At 46.0% G+C, this 15,368-nt stretch overlaps 2 protein-coding genes across 6 annotated transcripts in view; one reads left to right on the forward strand and one right to left on the reverse strand.

Annotated features, from left to right (window-relative positions):
* DOCK5 (dedicator of cytokinesis 5) overlaps window positions 1–7,447 on the forward strand; it is a 197,792-nt gene extending 190,345 nt beyond the window's left edge. For 2 of the 4 annotated variants that reach the window (XM_036032697.1, XM_028520001.2), the window contains exons 49-52: window positions 801–969; window positions 1,648–1,786; window positions 2,732–2,835; window positions 3,435–7,447. In XM_036032697.1, the coding sequence (XP_035888590.1) occupies window positions 801–969; window positions 1,648–1,786; window positions 2,732–2,835; window positions 3,435–3,539 (517 nt within the window). In that variant the 3' untranslated portion in view covers window positions 3,540–7,447. The remainder of the gene's footprint in view (window positions 1–800; window positions 970–1,647; window positions 1,787–2,731; window positions 2,836–3,434) is intronic. The other 2 variants (XM_036032698.1, XM_036032700.1) reach the window with 1 other exon arrangement.
* Window positions 7,448–10,303: 2,856 nt separating this feature from the next.
* On the reverse strand, window positions 10,304–15,319 carry GNRH1 (gonadotropin releasing hormone 1). Of its 2 annotated transcripts, XM_036032701.1 has the most exons (4): window positions 14,323–15,317; window positions 13,321–13,462; window positions 11,689–11,784; window positions 10,304–10,503 (listed from the first exon to the last, which is right to left on the reverse strand). In XM_036032701.1, exons 2-4 carry the CDS (start codon window positions 13,459–13,461, stop codon window positions 10,462–10,464), a joined length of 279 nt encoding a protein of 92 aa, XP_035888594.1. In that variant the 5' UTR covers window position 13,462; window positions 14,323–15,317; the 3' UTR covers window positions 10,304–10,461. The 2 variants fall into 2 exon arrangements, with proteins under 2 accessions (XP_035888594.1, XP_028377842.1); XM_028522041.2 differs by having other exon boundaries at window positions 13,321–15,319.
* Between the last annotated feature and the right edge of the window lie 49 nt (window positions 15,320–15,368).

Here is a 15,368-nt window from a genome sequence, read left to right on the forward strand (position 1 = left end):
CTCATGCCATAAAGAGATACTACCTACTTGGCAGAAAGGATAGAAGTTCTGTTCTGTTCATTAACTCCTTTCTTAAATATAAACTCCACACCATTCAAAACAGCCAAGCTTTGAAGCAGCTGTTGAAAATCAGAGACAGCAGAGAGGCTGATACAGCAGGGCAGAAAACAGAGGGCAGAGTGGGATGGGGTCCTGTCTCTCCATGCCAGGACCCCAGGCAAGCAGCTTATTGCTCTTACCCAGATTTCTCCAGTGAGTAAGAAGTCATTGATGATATTTCCTCCATTTATTTAGGATGTTTCTTTAAAGCAGCTCATGCTGATTCACGCTGATGACCCTGATTCTCCTGTCACCAGTGTTACGTGTGTATAGTGTTCATTAAAATTTCACAGTGATGACAGGCGCTCCATCTGCAAAGGGTCAGTTCTTTGTTGGCAGGAAGTACAGTGCATCCATCCTGTTTGGCAAATGGGAGCCTAAAGCCCAGAATGGGAATTACCGGTACTCTGTGAAACACAGTGCATCTTGTTAAGGAAGCCAGGAGTGATGACACAGCAGGCCAACTAAATGCCTGCTTAGAACACCAGCAGAGTAGGGGCTGTAAGCCTTGACTTTTAAAAATATTGAATCTTTGTTATTTCAGGAAAATTATTGAAGCTGTCATTATAAGAAAAAAATAACACAGACACTGAGAGAGAAGTCACAGGTCAAGATTGGGCCAGAGTCCTGGCCTCTTTGGGATTCATGTTGACAGTCAGGTGTTCAGCACCTTGTGATTGGTCCATGTCCTTGGCTGACAGGTCAGTTCTGGAGCCCCTTCTTGAGCGCAGGGCCTCAGCAGGTGCCCGAGTTGAAGATCTGCCCCTCAAAGAGGACAGCGAGAACCGGATCAGCAAGTTCAAGAGAAAAGAACGGAGCTTGAGCAAGTCCCAGGTCATTGCAGAGAAAGCGCCAGAACCTGAGCTGATGGTAAAGAAAAGAAAAAAAGTGCACCAAAGGTTTTGTAGGGCATTCCCTGTAGCCAGGCCCACCACCACTCCCTTCAAGGCTCTGAGTCACCAGATCGGAGCCTGGCCACAGGGCTCTCACAGCACCAGCAGCCGGGGCGGGTGTCAGGTCTGACTGCACTGAGAAACACATGCACATCGATCCCAAGCCTCTAAATCAGTCATGGTGCAAGGGCACATACCCATGACGTAAACCCAGGGTGGATGCTTAGAGTTGTGGCTCTCACTGCCATGTTCCATGAGTCAGTCCACACATTGTCATTTCTCTTCTGTTAACTTAAAAAAATAATGGTACTTGTTCTTCCCTTAGCCACATCAAGTTTTAAGTGTGGCAAGACCAGCTTTCCCTGAGAATCAGGTTGGCTCATTTCCGACCTAAATGGCATAGTCCATCTGTGGTCAAAGTCAAGTCTGCAGCCTGCCAGAAAACAATCTGTGGTTCAAGAATGGCCACAGATTGGTATCTTTAGTATCTTTGCGTGGGTGTCCACCACATCATAATGTGGTGAGCTTCAAAATGGCTCCTGGAATTATGTCCTGTGACAAGCTTCTGCTCAGCAGGCAAGGTTGTTCAAGCGTTGTGGAGTCCAGCCATCCTCACCTTGAGCACATTTCCTTGTCTCCCCCACCGCCATACCAGAGTCCGGCCAGAAAAGCACAAAGACCAAAGAGTCTCCAGCTGGTGGACAGTCGGCTGACACCATTTCATGGTTCTTCCACACCTCCATCAACACCTTTGAGCCCACCCCCACTGACTCCTAAAGCTACCAGGACCCTGAGTAAGTTTTCCTGTATAGAAATCCCTGATACTCGTTTTACTGGGGAATGGAGTATGTTCATGAACCTGGGCAATTTTTTGTCCAAACAGCCACAGGGTACAAATAGAGTTGTCTCAGTTCAGTTGTAGTGGGTGTAATACAGTTAGACTAAGTCCTTGCCAAATGAAGAAGTCCTCAGGTTGCTGGGGCTCATTAAACTGTTTTTTTATACTGCTCCAAAGGGTCTCACTGGCCCTTTTCAAATTATGAAAGTGTAACAAGGGAGATCCAGGCAAGAACAGAGAGGAAGCCAGTGCCTTAGTAACTACTGAGCAGACAGCGTATGCATTCTATGGGGAGGGGTCCCAAATGAGGATAAGAAATAGACCCGTTCCATGAACTACTACCTCCAGCCAGGCTTGGGGAACTGGCAGGGCACGCTGCCTGAGAAGAATTCCAAGGTGCCCTTGGAACAAAGGACTCCTGGAGGGGCAGTCATGCCAAAGGGGAGAAAATGGTCAACCCAGAGTCAGGAAATAATCCGGCAAGGTTTCCTAGAGGAAGTAGGTGTCGCACCCTTTATATGGTAGAACAGAGAGCTCAGTTAAATTTAACCAGTACTTATAGACCACCTGTTATGTGACAGTTTTTAAGCACTTGGGAAGGGTCAGAGAACAGAGTGATACCTGAAGTTAGAAAAGGTTTTCATCTTCAGCTTAATAGTAAAAACACTGAAAAAAAGTGGAAGTTTTACTCAAGAACTCATGAGGTTTTCCAATGAATGAAGGGTGCTCCACGTGTCAGGAGGGGTCAGAGGTCGTGTTCTTTCTGTCCACAGAAACCATGGACTAGGAGCTTAGCAGTTTGATTGGCTGGGTTGGTTCCAGTATTACCCTGGCAACCAGAAGTTCCATGAGATTCCTTAATGAATTCTTTCTGCCTTCATCTCCTTTGTATCATTTCTAGGTTCCCCATCTTTGCAGACGGATGGGCTGATGACGGCCACTGTGCCACCTCCCCCTCCTCCCAAAAACAAGCCCTATGAGAGCAGGGAGAAGAACTCTGAGGAGGTAGGGGAAGGATGTTGGCCCTGGGCCAGAGGCCGCTGTGGGGAGGGCAGCTTGGGCTTCTCCAGGCGTTTAGTCGGCAGGTTTTCCCAGAGCATCTGCCATTGTGGTCAGTTTTTGGTTCATTCCTGAAACCCTGGAAGACAGGGCAGCTTTCAGTGGAAAGGAACCGTATGCAGGTAAGACCTTTTCTTCGGACAGGAGGCAGTAGAGCTTACCTCCATACCCCACCCGGGGTGCGGGTGAGGGAATAACAAGTGGGTTCCGGTTCACATCTGAAGAGTTGACTTCTGGGTGAGTGTCAGTCACTCTGGAATGGCCTCTGACCGGTTTCCTTGGTTCATTCGGCAAATATTTGTTGAGCGCCTGCTTTCTGTGTGCCAAGTAGCCAAGTGCTGGGCATGTGTCAGTGCTGGCGAATGTCCGATGAACTCTAGCAAACCAGGGAGGATAAATCCGCTTACTTCCCTTTCTACCTGGCAAAGGCTGCGTGGGTCAGCTCAGATTCGTTAGGAGCTAAAGCAGAGTGTTGGAAATGTGGAGGAGGAAGCAGAATTGGGAAGGAAGGCAGACTCACTTCAACTCTTGGTTTGTTCCCTCAGGTTGCCCCCCCACTGCCTGTGCGAAGAGAAGCCAAAGTCCCACCCCCACCCCCTCCCAAGGCTCGGAAATCTGGCCTCCATCCTTCGGAGCCTGGACCCCAGTAAGGATCTCACCCTCTGTCTGAACCTCAGTGTGCCCCTGACCCTGGTGCCTGGGACCTGACCCCCAAGGAGCAGGTTCCTCCCCACCTCGGACTTCTGTGGACTGCCTTGCCTGCCCTGGGAGGAGGTTCACCAGCTCCAGACCGGTGGGTATCTCCTACCTTCTATTGGATGGATGTCTGAGGCCCTACAGCATCTTTAATGCACAGGGAATTCCAGAACAGAACTGGCCGAGTCCTGTGCATTTCTCAAAGAGAGCTCCCTTGCCGGTGTTCAGCAACAGCCTCCAGCGCAGAGCCACATGGTGGCGTGTGAAGGCAGGGGTTCGTCTGTGGTGGCGGTTGTAGGGCAGCCACAGTGGGCCACTCGGGCGGATTTCTTGCTTTCCTTCTGAAGTTGTGCTTGAGGCTTACTTTTCTCACATGGACCTATGTGATCTCATCTAACATTGAGAAAGACCAGTATCAAATCCTTTGGTAGCTGAAATAATCATAACTTTCTAATGTCTACTATGTCTTTTTTTGGAGAAAAAGAACATCTTTTTAATGAAGACTGGCTGCTTTCCAGTATGAATGGCCATCATGATTGACAAACCATGGACTCCTGAGAGCTCCCAGCTCCTATTTTCCCGCCACCAGCACGCACTTGTGTAAGGGGGACACTGGTTGTGCCCCTCCTGGGGTCCCTCACACTCCCAACCAGTGGCTCTCCCTGCACAGCACTCACTTCTTCCTACTGTGGACTCCTTTGAAATTCTTTCTTTTGTGCATATAGCGTCTCGTCCTGTGGCCTCTTCTGACTCAAATCACTGGATAAAAAGGACTTCGAAGCCCGTGTTCAACAGTTCCCAGGTTCTCTTCAGCCCCTGCGTGGAGGGCTCAGCAGCCCCTAGCTGCACCTGATTTCCCCTGGAGAATACAGTGCAATACTGCCTTTTGATGATTTATTCCTCTTGATTGTGCATTTAATTTGATGACATGTTTATGGTACTCATGTGATTTAGATGATCAAATATTACCTGTACACACATCAACACCCACACCAAGTTAGACGGTTGGAGCTAGAAGGGCCTTGAAAGTCATCCAAATAACCCCCTTATTTTGTAGATAAGGACATAGAGGTTGAACACAGATAATCCTACTACAGATTCTCATAATACCCCAGCTTGCTAACTGAGGTCACATCCAGATAACACTTAGACCTAGAAGATAATACTGACAAACTAACTCCTACCCTTAGTTGAATCAGCCATGGAAATGGTCCAGATATTTCTGTACTACTTAGGTATTTGTAACCAGGTAGACAGCCTGTGGACTGTGGATTCCCCCAGTAGCCATGTGAAGGGCTCCACAGGGTCTCTTCCTCATGCAGCCTGGTCCCCTTTCCTTGGAGACAGAGAGAGCAGAGAGGGAGATGTCCCCTCTGCGCACTGCAGTTTGTGTGCCTGTGTCTGTGTTGTCTGCTTGACTGACCGCCCCTGTTTTAGGAGAGGCAGATCAGCCCATCACAAGGTGGGGGAAGGGAACCCACCGCCATGCCCCGAGTTCCTCAGGAAATGTGCGCAGGAAGGGCTGGTCTCCCCCCACCCCCCACCCCCCCAGAGAACCTGCAGTATGGGATGACCGAAGGATCCTGGGCTTTGGAAGTAAAACCTTTTGGTTTCAAATCATCAGACTCCTTCAAATCAAGTGAAATGTTCTGAGCTTTTATTTCCTCCTCCCTCAAAACAGGGGACACTTGCCACATAGATTGTGCGGGTCTGATGAGATTGAGTATGTGAAGTTGTAGGTGCTCGCCAAGCAGCCCTTCCCCGCTCTGCTCAGCCAGAGTAAGGTCTGGGCCTCTAGGAGCATTACTGATACTCTATTGATATATTCTTTTTTTTTTTCTTTTGGAAGATAATTTGGAATGTGAGCGCAGGTGAGTTATTTTGGAGTCTCCCTCACCTAATTATTTGTGACTAGAAACACAGCATCAGTAAGAACAGAAGAGGATTTTAAGTGGAAAGAACTCAAGAGAATGAAGGAGGAAAGTAAAGAGAAGGACCAGAAAGGCCAGGCTGGGTTCCGGCAGAGCTGGAGCCACTTGTGAGAAATTGCCCCACAGACTGGCTGGAGGGAGCTCATATGTGTCACCCCCTCTCCAGGTTGCCATTAAATAGGTGTAAACTGGGTCACCAAAACCCCCTGAGGGCATGTTCCCTCAGAGTGGTGGATGTGAGTCCTGCTGTCTGGTCTTTGATCGGAGGCTGGGGAACCCAGTACATGTGCCAGATGCCTTCCCACCCCCACTTTTTTTAATCATCACCTGAGGACATTTTATGTTGTTGTTGTTGTTGTTTTTAGAGACAGAGGAGGGGGGGTAGAGAGAAACATCGATTGGTTGCCTCCTGTACACACCCCAACTGGGGATCGAACCTACAACCTAGGTATGTGCCTAACCAGGAATTGAACCCTCAGCCTTTCCATGTATGAGACAACATTCCAACCGACTGAGCCACATCAGCCAAGGCTTGTTTTAATATAACAATTTTCCATATGACTCCCTCTCTACGTTTATGGAAATACTAAGTCTCTCCTGCCTGAACAGAAAGGGTTCCAGGTAGTTTTGTGGGCAACAGATGACAGGGGACATTGGAAGGTTCGTTTTCTGGGGAAGCCATGGGGTAGAAAAGAATCGTAGTTGACAGACATTGAAATTAGCCCCAAATCGTCACAGCCTTTGTGAATGCTGGTTTATGGGATAGTTTCATAATCTCATCTTTCCCTGTCCTGGTGACTTTTGTTGCTTTGAGATTTTTTTTCAAGAACTGTTTCGTTCAACATATAATTAGGCTCTCAGTAAATGCCAGACACTGTACCAGACCCTGAGATTGTGGCAGTTCAATGTTTTCGCGGGGAACAGGCCCGGATGCAGAGCCCGTGGTGTGCTGTGGGATGGGAAGTGCGTGATGTTGAAGGGAAGTGAAGCCCTAAACAGGCTGCTGGGCCACAGGTGGCCTCCCCTCCACCCTCACGCCTCGACTCCAGAATTGTCATTTTTTCCCATCAGGGAGACCCTTAAAAACTGCTGCTGTCACACTGCAAATCCCTGAGACAAAACAAGAGCTAAAGCAGGATTTGAGACCACAGTTGACCTCTGTCAGCTCTTTCCAAGCTGCAGCAGTGCTTCCCCTCTAGCTTCCCCAGGTCACAGGGTCATTTCTTATTTTAAAATTGAGACCTGTCTCATGCACGTTGTAGCATGTGGACGGTTGCAGTGTCAGTGGCAAACACCCCTGCTACCACTTCTCAGACGCAGACATAATTGACCTCAAATGTGTTCCTTCTTTCCTGTCCCTTTGCGGGTAGAATGAAAAGGAGAGAAAACCCCCACCATTTACAAAAATCAATAATGTGCTTTTTGGTAAGTCAACACATATTAGTCCTTGGGCCTCAATTTCCTCATGTAAAAAAAGTACATATGTATGTATGTTACATGATTTTTATAGAACCCTTGCAGCCCAGCTTTCTTCTAATGAAAGAGAGAGCCGGGAGGAAATGAAGTTTCTGTAGGCTTTTCTGGTCTGTGCACCATAAAAGAGGGGACTTTAGGATTGTGTTGGAGGAGGTAAGTTGCTCTTGGGGTTGGTTCAGAGTGGACCCGGTTATCTCCAAAAGGAAAAATTTTTCCTTTCAGATTGATGATTTCAGGCTGATTCTTAGTAACCCAGCCAGAGCTGCCCTCCCCTATCTCTGTCCAAACTCATCTGTCAGTCCTGTTTTGAGTTGTTTGTTCGTACCTTGTCCAAAGCTCTCTTGCCGTGGTTTTGTAAACTACTTGGGTTTCAAACATAGACAGTTAGGAAGATGAACATTGAAGTAGAAAAATTTTGTTCAGATTTGCTATTATTTATTTTTTAAATTAAAAGTGGAAATGTATTTTAAAGTTCATTGTGTGTTTAGTTTATTATTATCCATATATTAATGAAATGAAATCACCCCTGAACTTTTTTTTTGACACCTCCTTTTGACACATCACACCCAGGGCAGAGTCCCTTCTAGCCTCCTTTCATTATGGGTCCCACGAATTTAAACTTGTACTGTGGGGCCGGAGAGTCGTCTTTGCCTAGAAGCAGTAAAAACTTCAAATTATCTGGCTCTTTCTTGTCTCCTACCTCCCCATCCATTCATTTGGCATCTGAGCTGCCCAGTTTTCTGATAACCATTCATTTAACGTAATAGGTTCTATTTCTGGACTCATTCACCACAGATAACTGGGCAGAGGTGAAAGGAAATAAAGAGGTTAAGGGGAGTATCTAATAACTTACGTGGAAAGGTGGGAACCAATTATCCAACTAGGGTGAGCAGTGGTATTCCCTGGGAAGAGATGCTACACCCCACCCCAATGACATCTGAATTTCTGAGGGCAGGGATGGGACTGAGCATCTCCCCGTGGTAGCCCAATGTTAGGAAAGGTTAAGAACCACGACCTGGGAGGAAATAACAGCTTTAGAAAATTGGTGTTCAAGATGTGTTTCTTAGGCTCCCCGCTGGTGGCGGGTCCAGCTGGAGAGGGCACACAGCCACACTTCCATTGGGACAGCTTCACTGTTGAAAGTGCTCGCTTTATGCATCAGGGGTTTTTAAGTGTTTCAGTGCTTTCAAATAGTGCGATCTGTTGCCTTAGAGCAAACACTGCTGCACTGTATATGCATAAGATTCACCAGGCACCTGTTAAAAATGCAGATTTTGAATCCGTAAACTTGGGATCTGGGTCCGCGCTGAGGAACACCCCTTTCAGAGCACCTTGCCGGTCAGCGTCTGTAAGCGCTCCCGTCTCACGCAGTGGTTCTTGGCTTCTTCCCAGTCATCCCCAGAATACTGCAACTTCTGAAACTTGGGTTGAAATCATCTATGTTTAATCCCTTCTTTTTGTTTCTTTGTTACTTAAAGCCATATATACTTGAGAACTCATCTAGTTAAATCTATCATTTTTTACGTTTCCATTCCTTTTATTTTTGAAAGGCTGCATCCTTTTTTTAAAGGTATAGTGATGAGTTAGAGAGCTCTTCACATTCAGGAAAACCCTTCCAGGTTTAATAAAGGAGTCGTGTGTCCTGTCCTTACCTTCGGTCACTTGGGCACTGGAGATGCAGGATCCCATACGTGTATGTCAGCTGCAAACCAGTGGGCGCCACCCCAGGCCTCTGACATCAGCATCGGACCTCCCCAAAGAGAGCCTTTGTGGCCCCTTCAGGGAGGCCCACGCCTGGCCGCAAAGAAAATGCTCCAAAGACAAGCTTTGGCAAAGGAAACCTGAGACCACAAACAATGTACAAAATAAGTTGTTTCCTTCTTTTTATAATATGTAAACTAATAAAAAGATTATAAATGCTATCATCATGTAAAAAAAAGTCACAGAGTGAGTGACAGCTGGGAGCCCCCCATCCTGCCTGATATGTATTGATTAATACAATGATGCAATTTTACCTTTTGTTCCATAGATTATAGACCTCACAACTGCTGAATTTTATTAAAGTGGGAGTGACATTCTGTGACTGAGTTTTAGACATTCCACAAATGGTGATATTTGGGAAACCTAACATTGTACGGTAATAAATACTTGTATTAAAAGGGAGGGTCCTCCCCCCACATACACACAGAATGTACTTGTCTTGCCCTTTTAGAGGTATAGGGCCATGGAGGATAGGAAGAAGGTTTCATCTCTTTGACTGAAAGATGGAAAGGGGCCTAGGTCTTTTTCACATGAATACAGGCACAATTTGTGGCCATGACACCAAGCAAGTTATCTCAAATTTGAGTTGTCCCAATGGTCTCAGAGTCACTTGGAAGTTAGAGGCGTACAGAAAAATGTTAGTGTTACAGTGTCTGGGACCTCTGAGAGAGATAGTGGTCCTAAGTGGACACAGGAGCCTCAGTGTCCTGTCTCAGCTCCAATTAGCAAGCTAACAGCTTCCAGGGCCAAGAGCACTGGCTGCTCAGCAGGCTGCAATGCAGAGTCCCCAGGCACGAAGCCTGATGCAGTTTCGTGGGTCTCGGAAACGAATGGTTGGAGCCCCAGGTTCTGTAATGCAAAGGGAAGACAGTGCACCAACTTCCTCAGTGGTTATGAGGGGCAATGAAAATGGGTGTGTATCTAGCACCAAGTCTGTCACCGTTCTTTGTGGAAAATGAACGGTGGCAATGCTATTTGACCAAGGGACATGGGAACATCCATCTTCAACTGACTACACTCCACAGTGTTCTCAAGAGAAATAGCAGAAAGATTGGGCAGGTGAATACTGTTATCTTTAGGTCTCAGTCCCCTAACTCAGAGTGCACCACTTGCTCTGGTGAACTTGGAGAGACCATGTGAGCCAGAAGAAGCAATGCACTAGGAGCCCCAGGAGGCCTTTTGCCTGGGCCTCTCTTAGGTTCCAGTTGACTTTCAAAGGGATTAGAGGCAGTCTGGGGAGGAAGCCTTGGCCATGGCCCCACCTACTTTCTGTAGGGTACCGTGAAAAATGAAGCCACAATCTCACAGCTCCCTGTAGCTAAATCAGCTTTTTTTGGCCCAGACCAATCAATATGGGACAGTTGTCCGTGTGGTACGGGGTGAGGGAGGGGGTCGGTGGAGGGGAGCCATGGCATTCCTGGTCAACAACTGTGTTTACTCTGTGTTCTCTCCCCCCTCGGCTGCCCCTGTAGACACAGTGGGAGGACACCCCTGTGGGCTGGCAGTGTCCCTCCCCCACCAGAGAGAGGTCTGAGTTAGAGACTTAGCTGACACTGAGGCCACTTTATTCACACTACTTCATTACAAGGTGTGTGCAACTTGGCATAAGAATGTCTGAAATCCACACAATTCACAGCTATTAAATAGGTTACAAATTTCAAAGTCAGAATTATACTTCAGTGTTGTCGATTCTTCTGGACCCATGGATTTAAATCTTCTTTGGCTCAGTTTCCTCTTCAATCAGATTTTCCTGAAAAATATGTGAGTAACAAATATATCAAGGTTGATTTTACTGGCTGAATTTCATTATGTTTGTAATACATCATTTCTAAAAGATCCATATAGAAAGAAAAGATCCATTTGTTTTGTGTTCTAGAAAGTGCTAAATAGATATACAATCATATCTTTTAAAGTTGCTTATAATAAAATCTGCATCAATAATTTAAGGGTAGATGTGAGAGGATGGTGAAAGAAAGGTCCGATCTCTCAGTATGCCATTAACCTGGGCTTTGCTTCAGTGCCTTCCGTCTAACATCATGTTTGGGAAACTTCAGTGCTTGCTGTTTTATCATGTGGCGAGCAGGAAGAAAGCAAATAGAGACAGCCGTCTGCTTTTCTCTCTTTCCCATGGGTGTGGAAGTCCAAGTCAACGGAGTAAATGGTAACTGCCGCTCACCTTCACCTGGGGTACAGTCGGGTTTTCCCTGCCCCCGGGTGGGACATAACTAACTGTCATGCCTTCTGACTGCCACCAGTGCGTGGACCAGGGGGCTCAGAGAACACCAACACTGACTTCAGGACTCACTCTCTATGTTCAGTTCTCCGTATATTTATCTGAAAATCGAAAACCTGCATTGTGGTGCTCTATGTCCATTCTCAGTGAGAATTTGGAGATCAAGATAGTCCAATTAGAAAACTGGAAATCACCTATGTGGCTCTGAATGATAAATCCCTAGTTTGGAACTTTTTATTCCAAAGGAACTAGAACGCCAGTTTTGATTCCTGCATTTCTTGGGGAAAACAGTGTCATGCCAAGAGCAAGGGAAGACTCACTGGCCAGGCACGGATCCCTAGAGGTGTGCAGGCTGGGTGTAAATGTGGAGAATATGTGACATACTTGAAGAACTGACATGGAGTGGGGGAAGACATTCATGTTGTCCATCATCCCCAAAGCTAGGGCCAACATCAGCAGATAAAGGTTACAGGGTGATTTCAATTCCATTAATGAAAGGAAAAAAAGAGGTTCCAGCCATTGTTCCGTGCTGTGCAACCACTGAAAGGGGGCACTATGAGATAGTGAGGGCCTGACTTGGGCATCTCGGGCAGTCAGGAAGGGAGCCTGGAAGGGTTCAAAGGTGGCTGTCCTAAGTGGCCAAGGTGGTGCCCGAGGGCTGTTGGTCCTAAGCGCCATGCTCCCGTTACCACTGTGACTCACCAGCGCCCCTTTCAGCTCCCGGAGGGCAGAGCGGGGCTGGTGGACGGTGCACTCCAAGCGCTGAGGTTCTGCTTGCTGATCGACCTCTTTGGCTATCTGAAGAAGAAAAAAAAAATGGTGATTCTCAGAGATGGAGGTAAATGAAAGTGTTTTCCATTTCCACTAAAAATTGTCTGTGGAGAATGAAGTCACAGTGGATGCGGACTGAGACTGTTGTGGGATCGGGGTGGGGCCTTTAGGAACGTCTGCGCCCCGGGGGCCATTCTCACCGGCTAGGCCGGGCCCTGGGGGCGATGGCCGTGCTGAGGCAGAGAGCATTTTCTCTCTGAAGAAGAGGAGGATGAAGTATTTCAAACCCCATGAGTAGACAGCATACAAAAACTACAACAGCTTATAGTCATGAATAGGGTTGATTTTTATTTTCTAGATTTTACTAAGTGTGTCACAGTTAAATGAGAGTTGTTTCCCAGCCCTGGCCAGGAGCTCAGTTGGTTGGAGCCCCACCCACATGGCAAGACTATGGGATCCATCCCCAGTTGGGGTGCAGACAAGAATCAACCAATGAATATGTAGGTAAGGGGAACAGTGAATTGCTCTCTGTCTCTCTCTAAAAAAAATCAATAAATAACATTTTTTAAGGAGAGAGAGAGACAGAGAGAGATGCTTCCCATACAATCTGTGTAAAGGAGACTTCAAATTCTGGGGCCTATTTCTTACTAAATTACTTTTATTATTGTTCCCACAAAGAGAGATTTTTTCCCCAATGAAAACTAAATAGTTTTAAGCTTTTCCCCCTAAGTTTCTCATTTCCAGGCCCATATTAAGTGTCCCAGTCCCAAATCACTCATCGTTCAGGGCCCAATTTGTGTCCTATTAAAAAAAAATAAGAAGAATTGTTTTTTATTAATACATTGACATTTTTTGGATTAACCTGCTGACATATATGGCCTCATATAATCCTCATATGACCCCAAGAAGTCATATTTACAGATTAAAAAACCAAAACAAACAAAACCCAAGCAGCCTCTGCTAGTGCTGGCACTGGTACTAATCTAACTTACATGAAATTAAATCCAGCCTGTTTTCCAGTGCATATTCTGTCTCCCTAAACTTGCTAACTCATCTGCTCTAGTGGCCTGTGACTTCTTTGCTTATTAAATACTCATATTAGTAAAAGGAAACTACAGAGCATGCACCCTTGATAATGCATTTATATGTTATAAAAATGTGCTGCTGACCTAAATTGTAGGTCTTTTTAAAATAAGAAAGAAAAAACATAAGCAGAAGACCTAAGATTTTCTTTCCAAATCTCAGTCATCCTGCCCTGGAGGCCTTGCTCCATCAGTGGGTTGTCGTCCCTTTGGCAGTTCTGTGCGCTCTGAGGGCGATGCACTACCCACTGTGGCTGTATCCTCTGGGAACCGCTCCTTTTCTTTGCCCCGCTAGTCCTCACCTGAATGGAAAGCAGGAGTGGGACTTGACTGTTTGAGTGTTTTACCTCCCCCCACATACTTAGGATGGAGTTTCAAGTGACACTCTCAGGGAGCACAGAGAATGTTAGCATAGTCACTAACTATATTTGTTATTGAGCCAAATAAGCCACACCTTACTGTGAAGGTGAGATAGACTTACCTCTTGGAAAGAGTCCACCAGATTTTCTGCATTTCTTTTTCCTCCAGGGCGCAAACCGTAGGACCAGTGCTGGCTGGAGCCGCCCACCACACACACTGTCAACAGGATAAGCCCGGCCAAGAGTTTGGGAATGGGCTCCATTCTAAGGAACATCAATACAACAATCAAAACAGGGGCAGACTGGGTTAAACGAAAGGTAAAGACCTCTTTTGTTTGAAGAGCCTAACAACTGTGTCACTAACTTGACGGAAGATGGAGGTGGGAGTCATCTGCAGGTTTCACATGGATGTGGAAATGCACGTACCCACTTGCTTGCCTTGAGCTTCTAGCTGATGGGGACAAAATAATTTCTTTAAACTAAACTAGTCTATTTCTATTTTCATTATTTATTTTGTTACCCAAATTCCATGATTCCTCCTTTATGGAGTTCATCTTTTTGTCTTAACCTTTTCCCCTCTGTCCTTGGTTGTCAACTGTATTGTCCTGAGATAAAGGGAATTGGGCCACCTGCCCTGACAAGTAGCTCCTACTAAAAATTTGTGGCAGAAAGAGAGGGGTTTTTTTGCACATTAAATGGCTACAGTAGGTACTAATGACATTTTGCTGAGCGTCTGCCCTCTAGTCCTCCATGCATTAGTACTGTCTGTACCATCTGGGAGCGTGAGAGAGGACTCAACACTTCAAAGCACTGAGTCCCAGGCCAGATGCCTCCCTGGCCAAGGCGGCCTCAGACTGCCTGATGACATGCGGAGTTTTCATAAGGAGTCTCCAGATTAATTTTCCTCTGATGGGAAGAAGCTAAAGACAAAAATATTGGTCGATGAGCTGTCACCATTCCCCGAAGGCTAGCTCTCTGTGGCCAGGGCTGACAATGACCATGAAGGTCAATGTTTCTATAGACACCGTCACACCTGGAGTTAGTCTATATGATGTAAAAGCCCTTGTAGACAGACAACAGCATGCAGTCTAAAAAAACCATGCTAGACATACAAAGCATTTTACCTGTTTGAGAGCGAAGAGCCCAGAGAATGCCACGCTTCCTTTGGAGTGCGTTGAATATTGTGCCTTTGTGTCTTCCTAGCCCCCTTTTTATATGAAACTTTTCCAGGACACTGAAGTCTTTCCTGCTGGTAAATTGTACTACACGTGGACTATTTTTAATAGTATTTTTTTTAATCTTCACATAAAGCCCTTTAATGGTGTTTGTAATTGGAACGCCCACTGGTATAGCTGTTAAATTTACTTAAATCTGCCATTAAAACCTCAGCTAAGACTTTTATAGCTGAGGCCACAATTCAAAGAGATTAAAACCTAGGGAGGCTGGCTTCCCTTGAAGAAATTGACAGGCCTCCCAAGAGTTCCAGGAAAGTAGCTATCTTAGATTAAGTGATGTTAAATGCACCCATAAAACTTTCACAAAGGAGGCCATGTAGCAATTATAGAAAAAAATATGAAGATGCCAGGGAGCTGGTCTCAGTTCTTAGATTCCTCACTTGTAAAAGGAACTGGTTTATAAATAACAAGTGATTATTGGTACTACACCAAGCCCATATAGAGCTCTAAAGTATATTGCATGAATTTGAAAATCCCCCAGTCTAATATTCACCAGAGTCCTCCTTGACTTATCTCCAAAGCCTTCAAAAAGCATCGAAAAGGTAAGCAGAAACATTGTAGTTAGAATACACTAAGCACAAGACCACCTGGGACAGACTTGGGTCCACAGTCCAACTCATTTCAGTGAATGCTTACTTATCCAGTTAAAATATGCACATCACTGTGCTGAATGCAGTGGGAGCACGAAGATGAGAAATAGCAGTTTCCTGGTATGTCAGCAAGACTGACCTCACTCATCATTGCCGCTTCTGCAAAGTGGATATCCTTGTCCAAATTTTATAGGTAGATGTTTCAACCCAGCTGTGAGCCCCTCGACATGTCATTTACACTGTAGAATTATTTAATTATTTTAGGAAAATTGTTTAGAGAGGGAAAGGGAGAGAGAAAAAGAGGGAACTATGTAGGAGAGAAACGTTGATCAGCTGCCTCTTGCA

Source organism: Phyllostomus discolor, chromosome 8, assembly GCF_004126475.2.
Source record: "Phyllostomus discolor isolate MPI-MPIP mPhyDis1 chromosome 8, mPhyDis1.pri.v3, whole genome shotgun sequence".
Lineage (NCBI taxonomy): Eukaryota > Metazoa > Chordata > Mammalia > Chiroptera > Phyllostomidae > Phyllostomus > Phyllostomus discolor.

Bases quoted from the DNA above. Each gene is read 5' to 3' on its own strand.
- GNRH1 (XM_028522041.2), bottom strand. From the start codon at position 13,473: ATGTTCCTTAGAATGGAGCCCATTCCCAAACTCTTGGCCGGGCTTATC. The intron at 11,785-13,320 runs GTAAGTCTATCT...TTTCTTCTTCAG, and splicing joins TGGTGGACTCTTTCCAAGAG to ATAGCCAAAGAGGTCGATCA. The intron at 10,504-11,688 runs GTGAGTCACAGT...CATATTTTTCAG, and splicing joins GGGAGCTGAAAGGGGCGCTG to GAAAATCTGATTGAAGAGGA.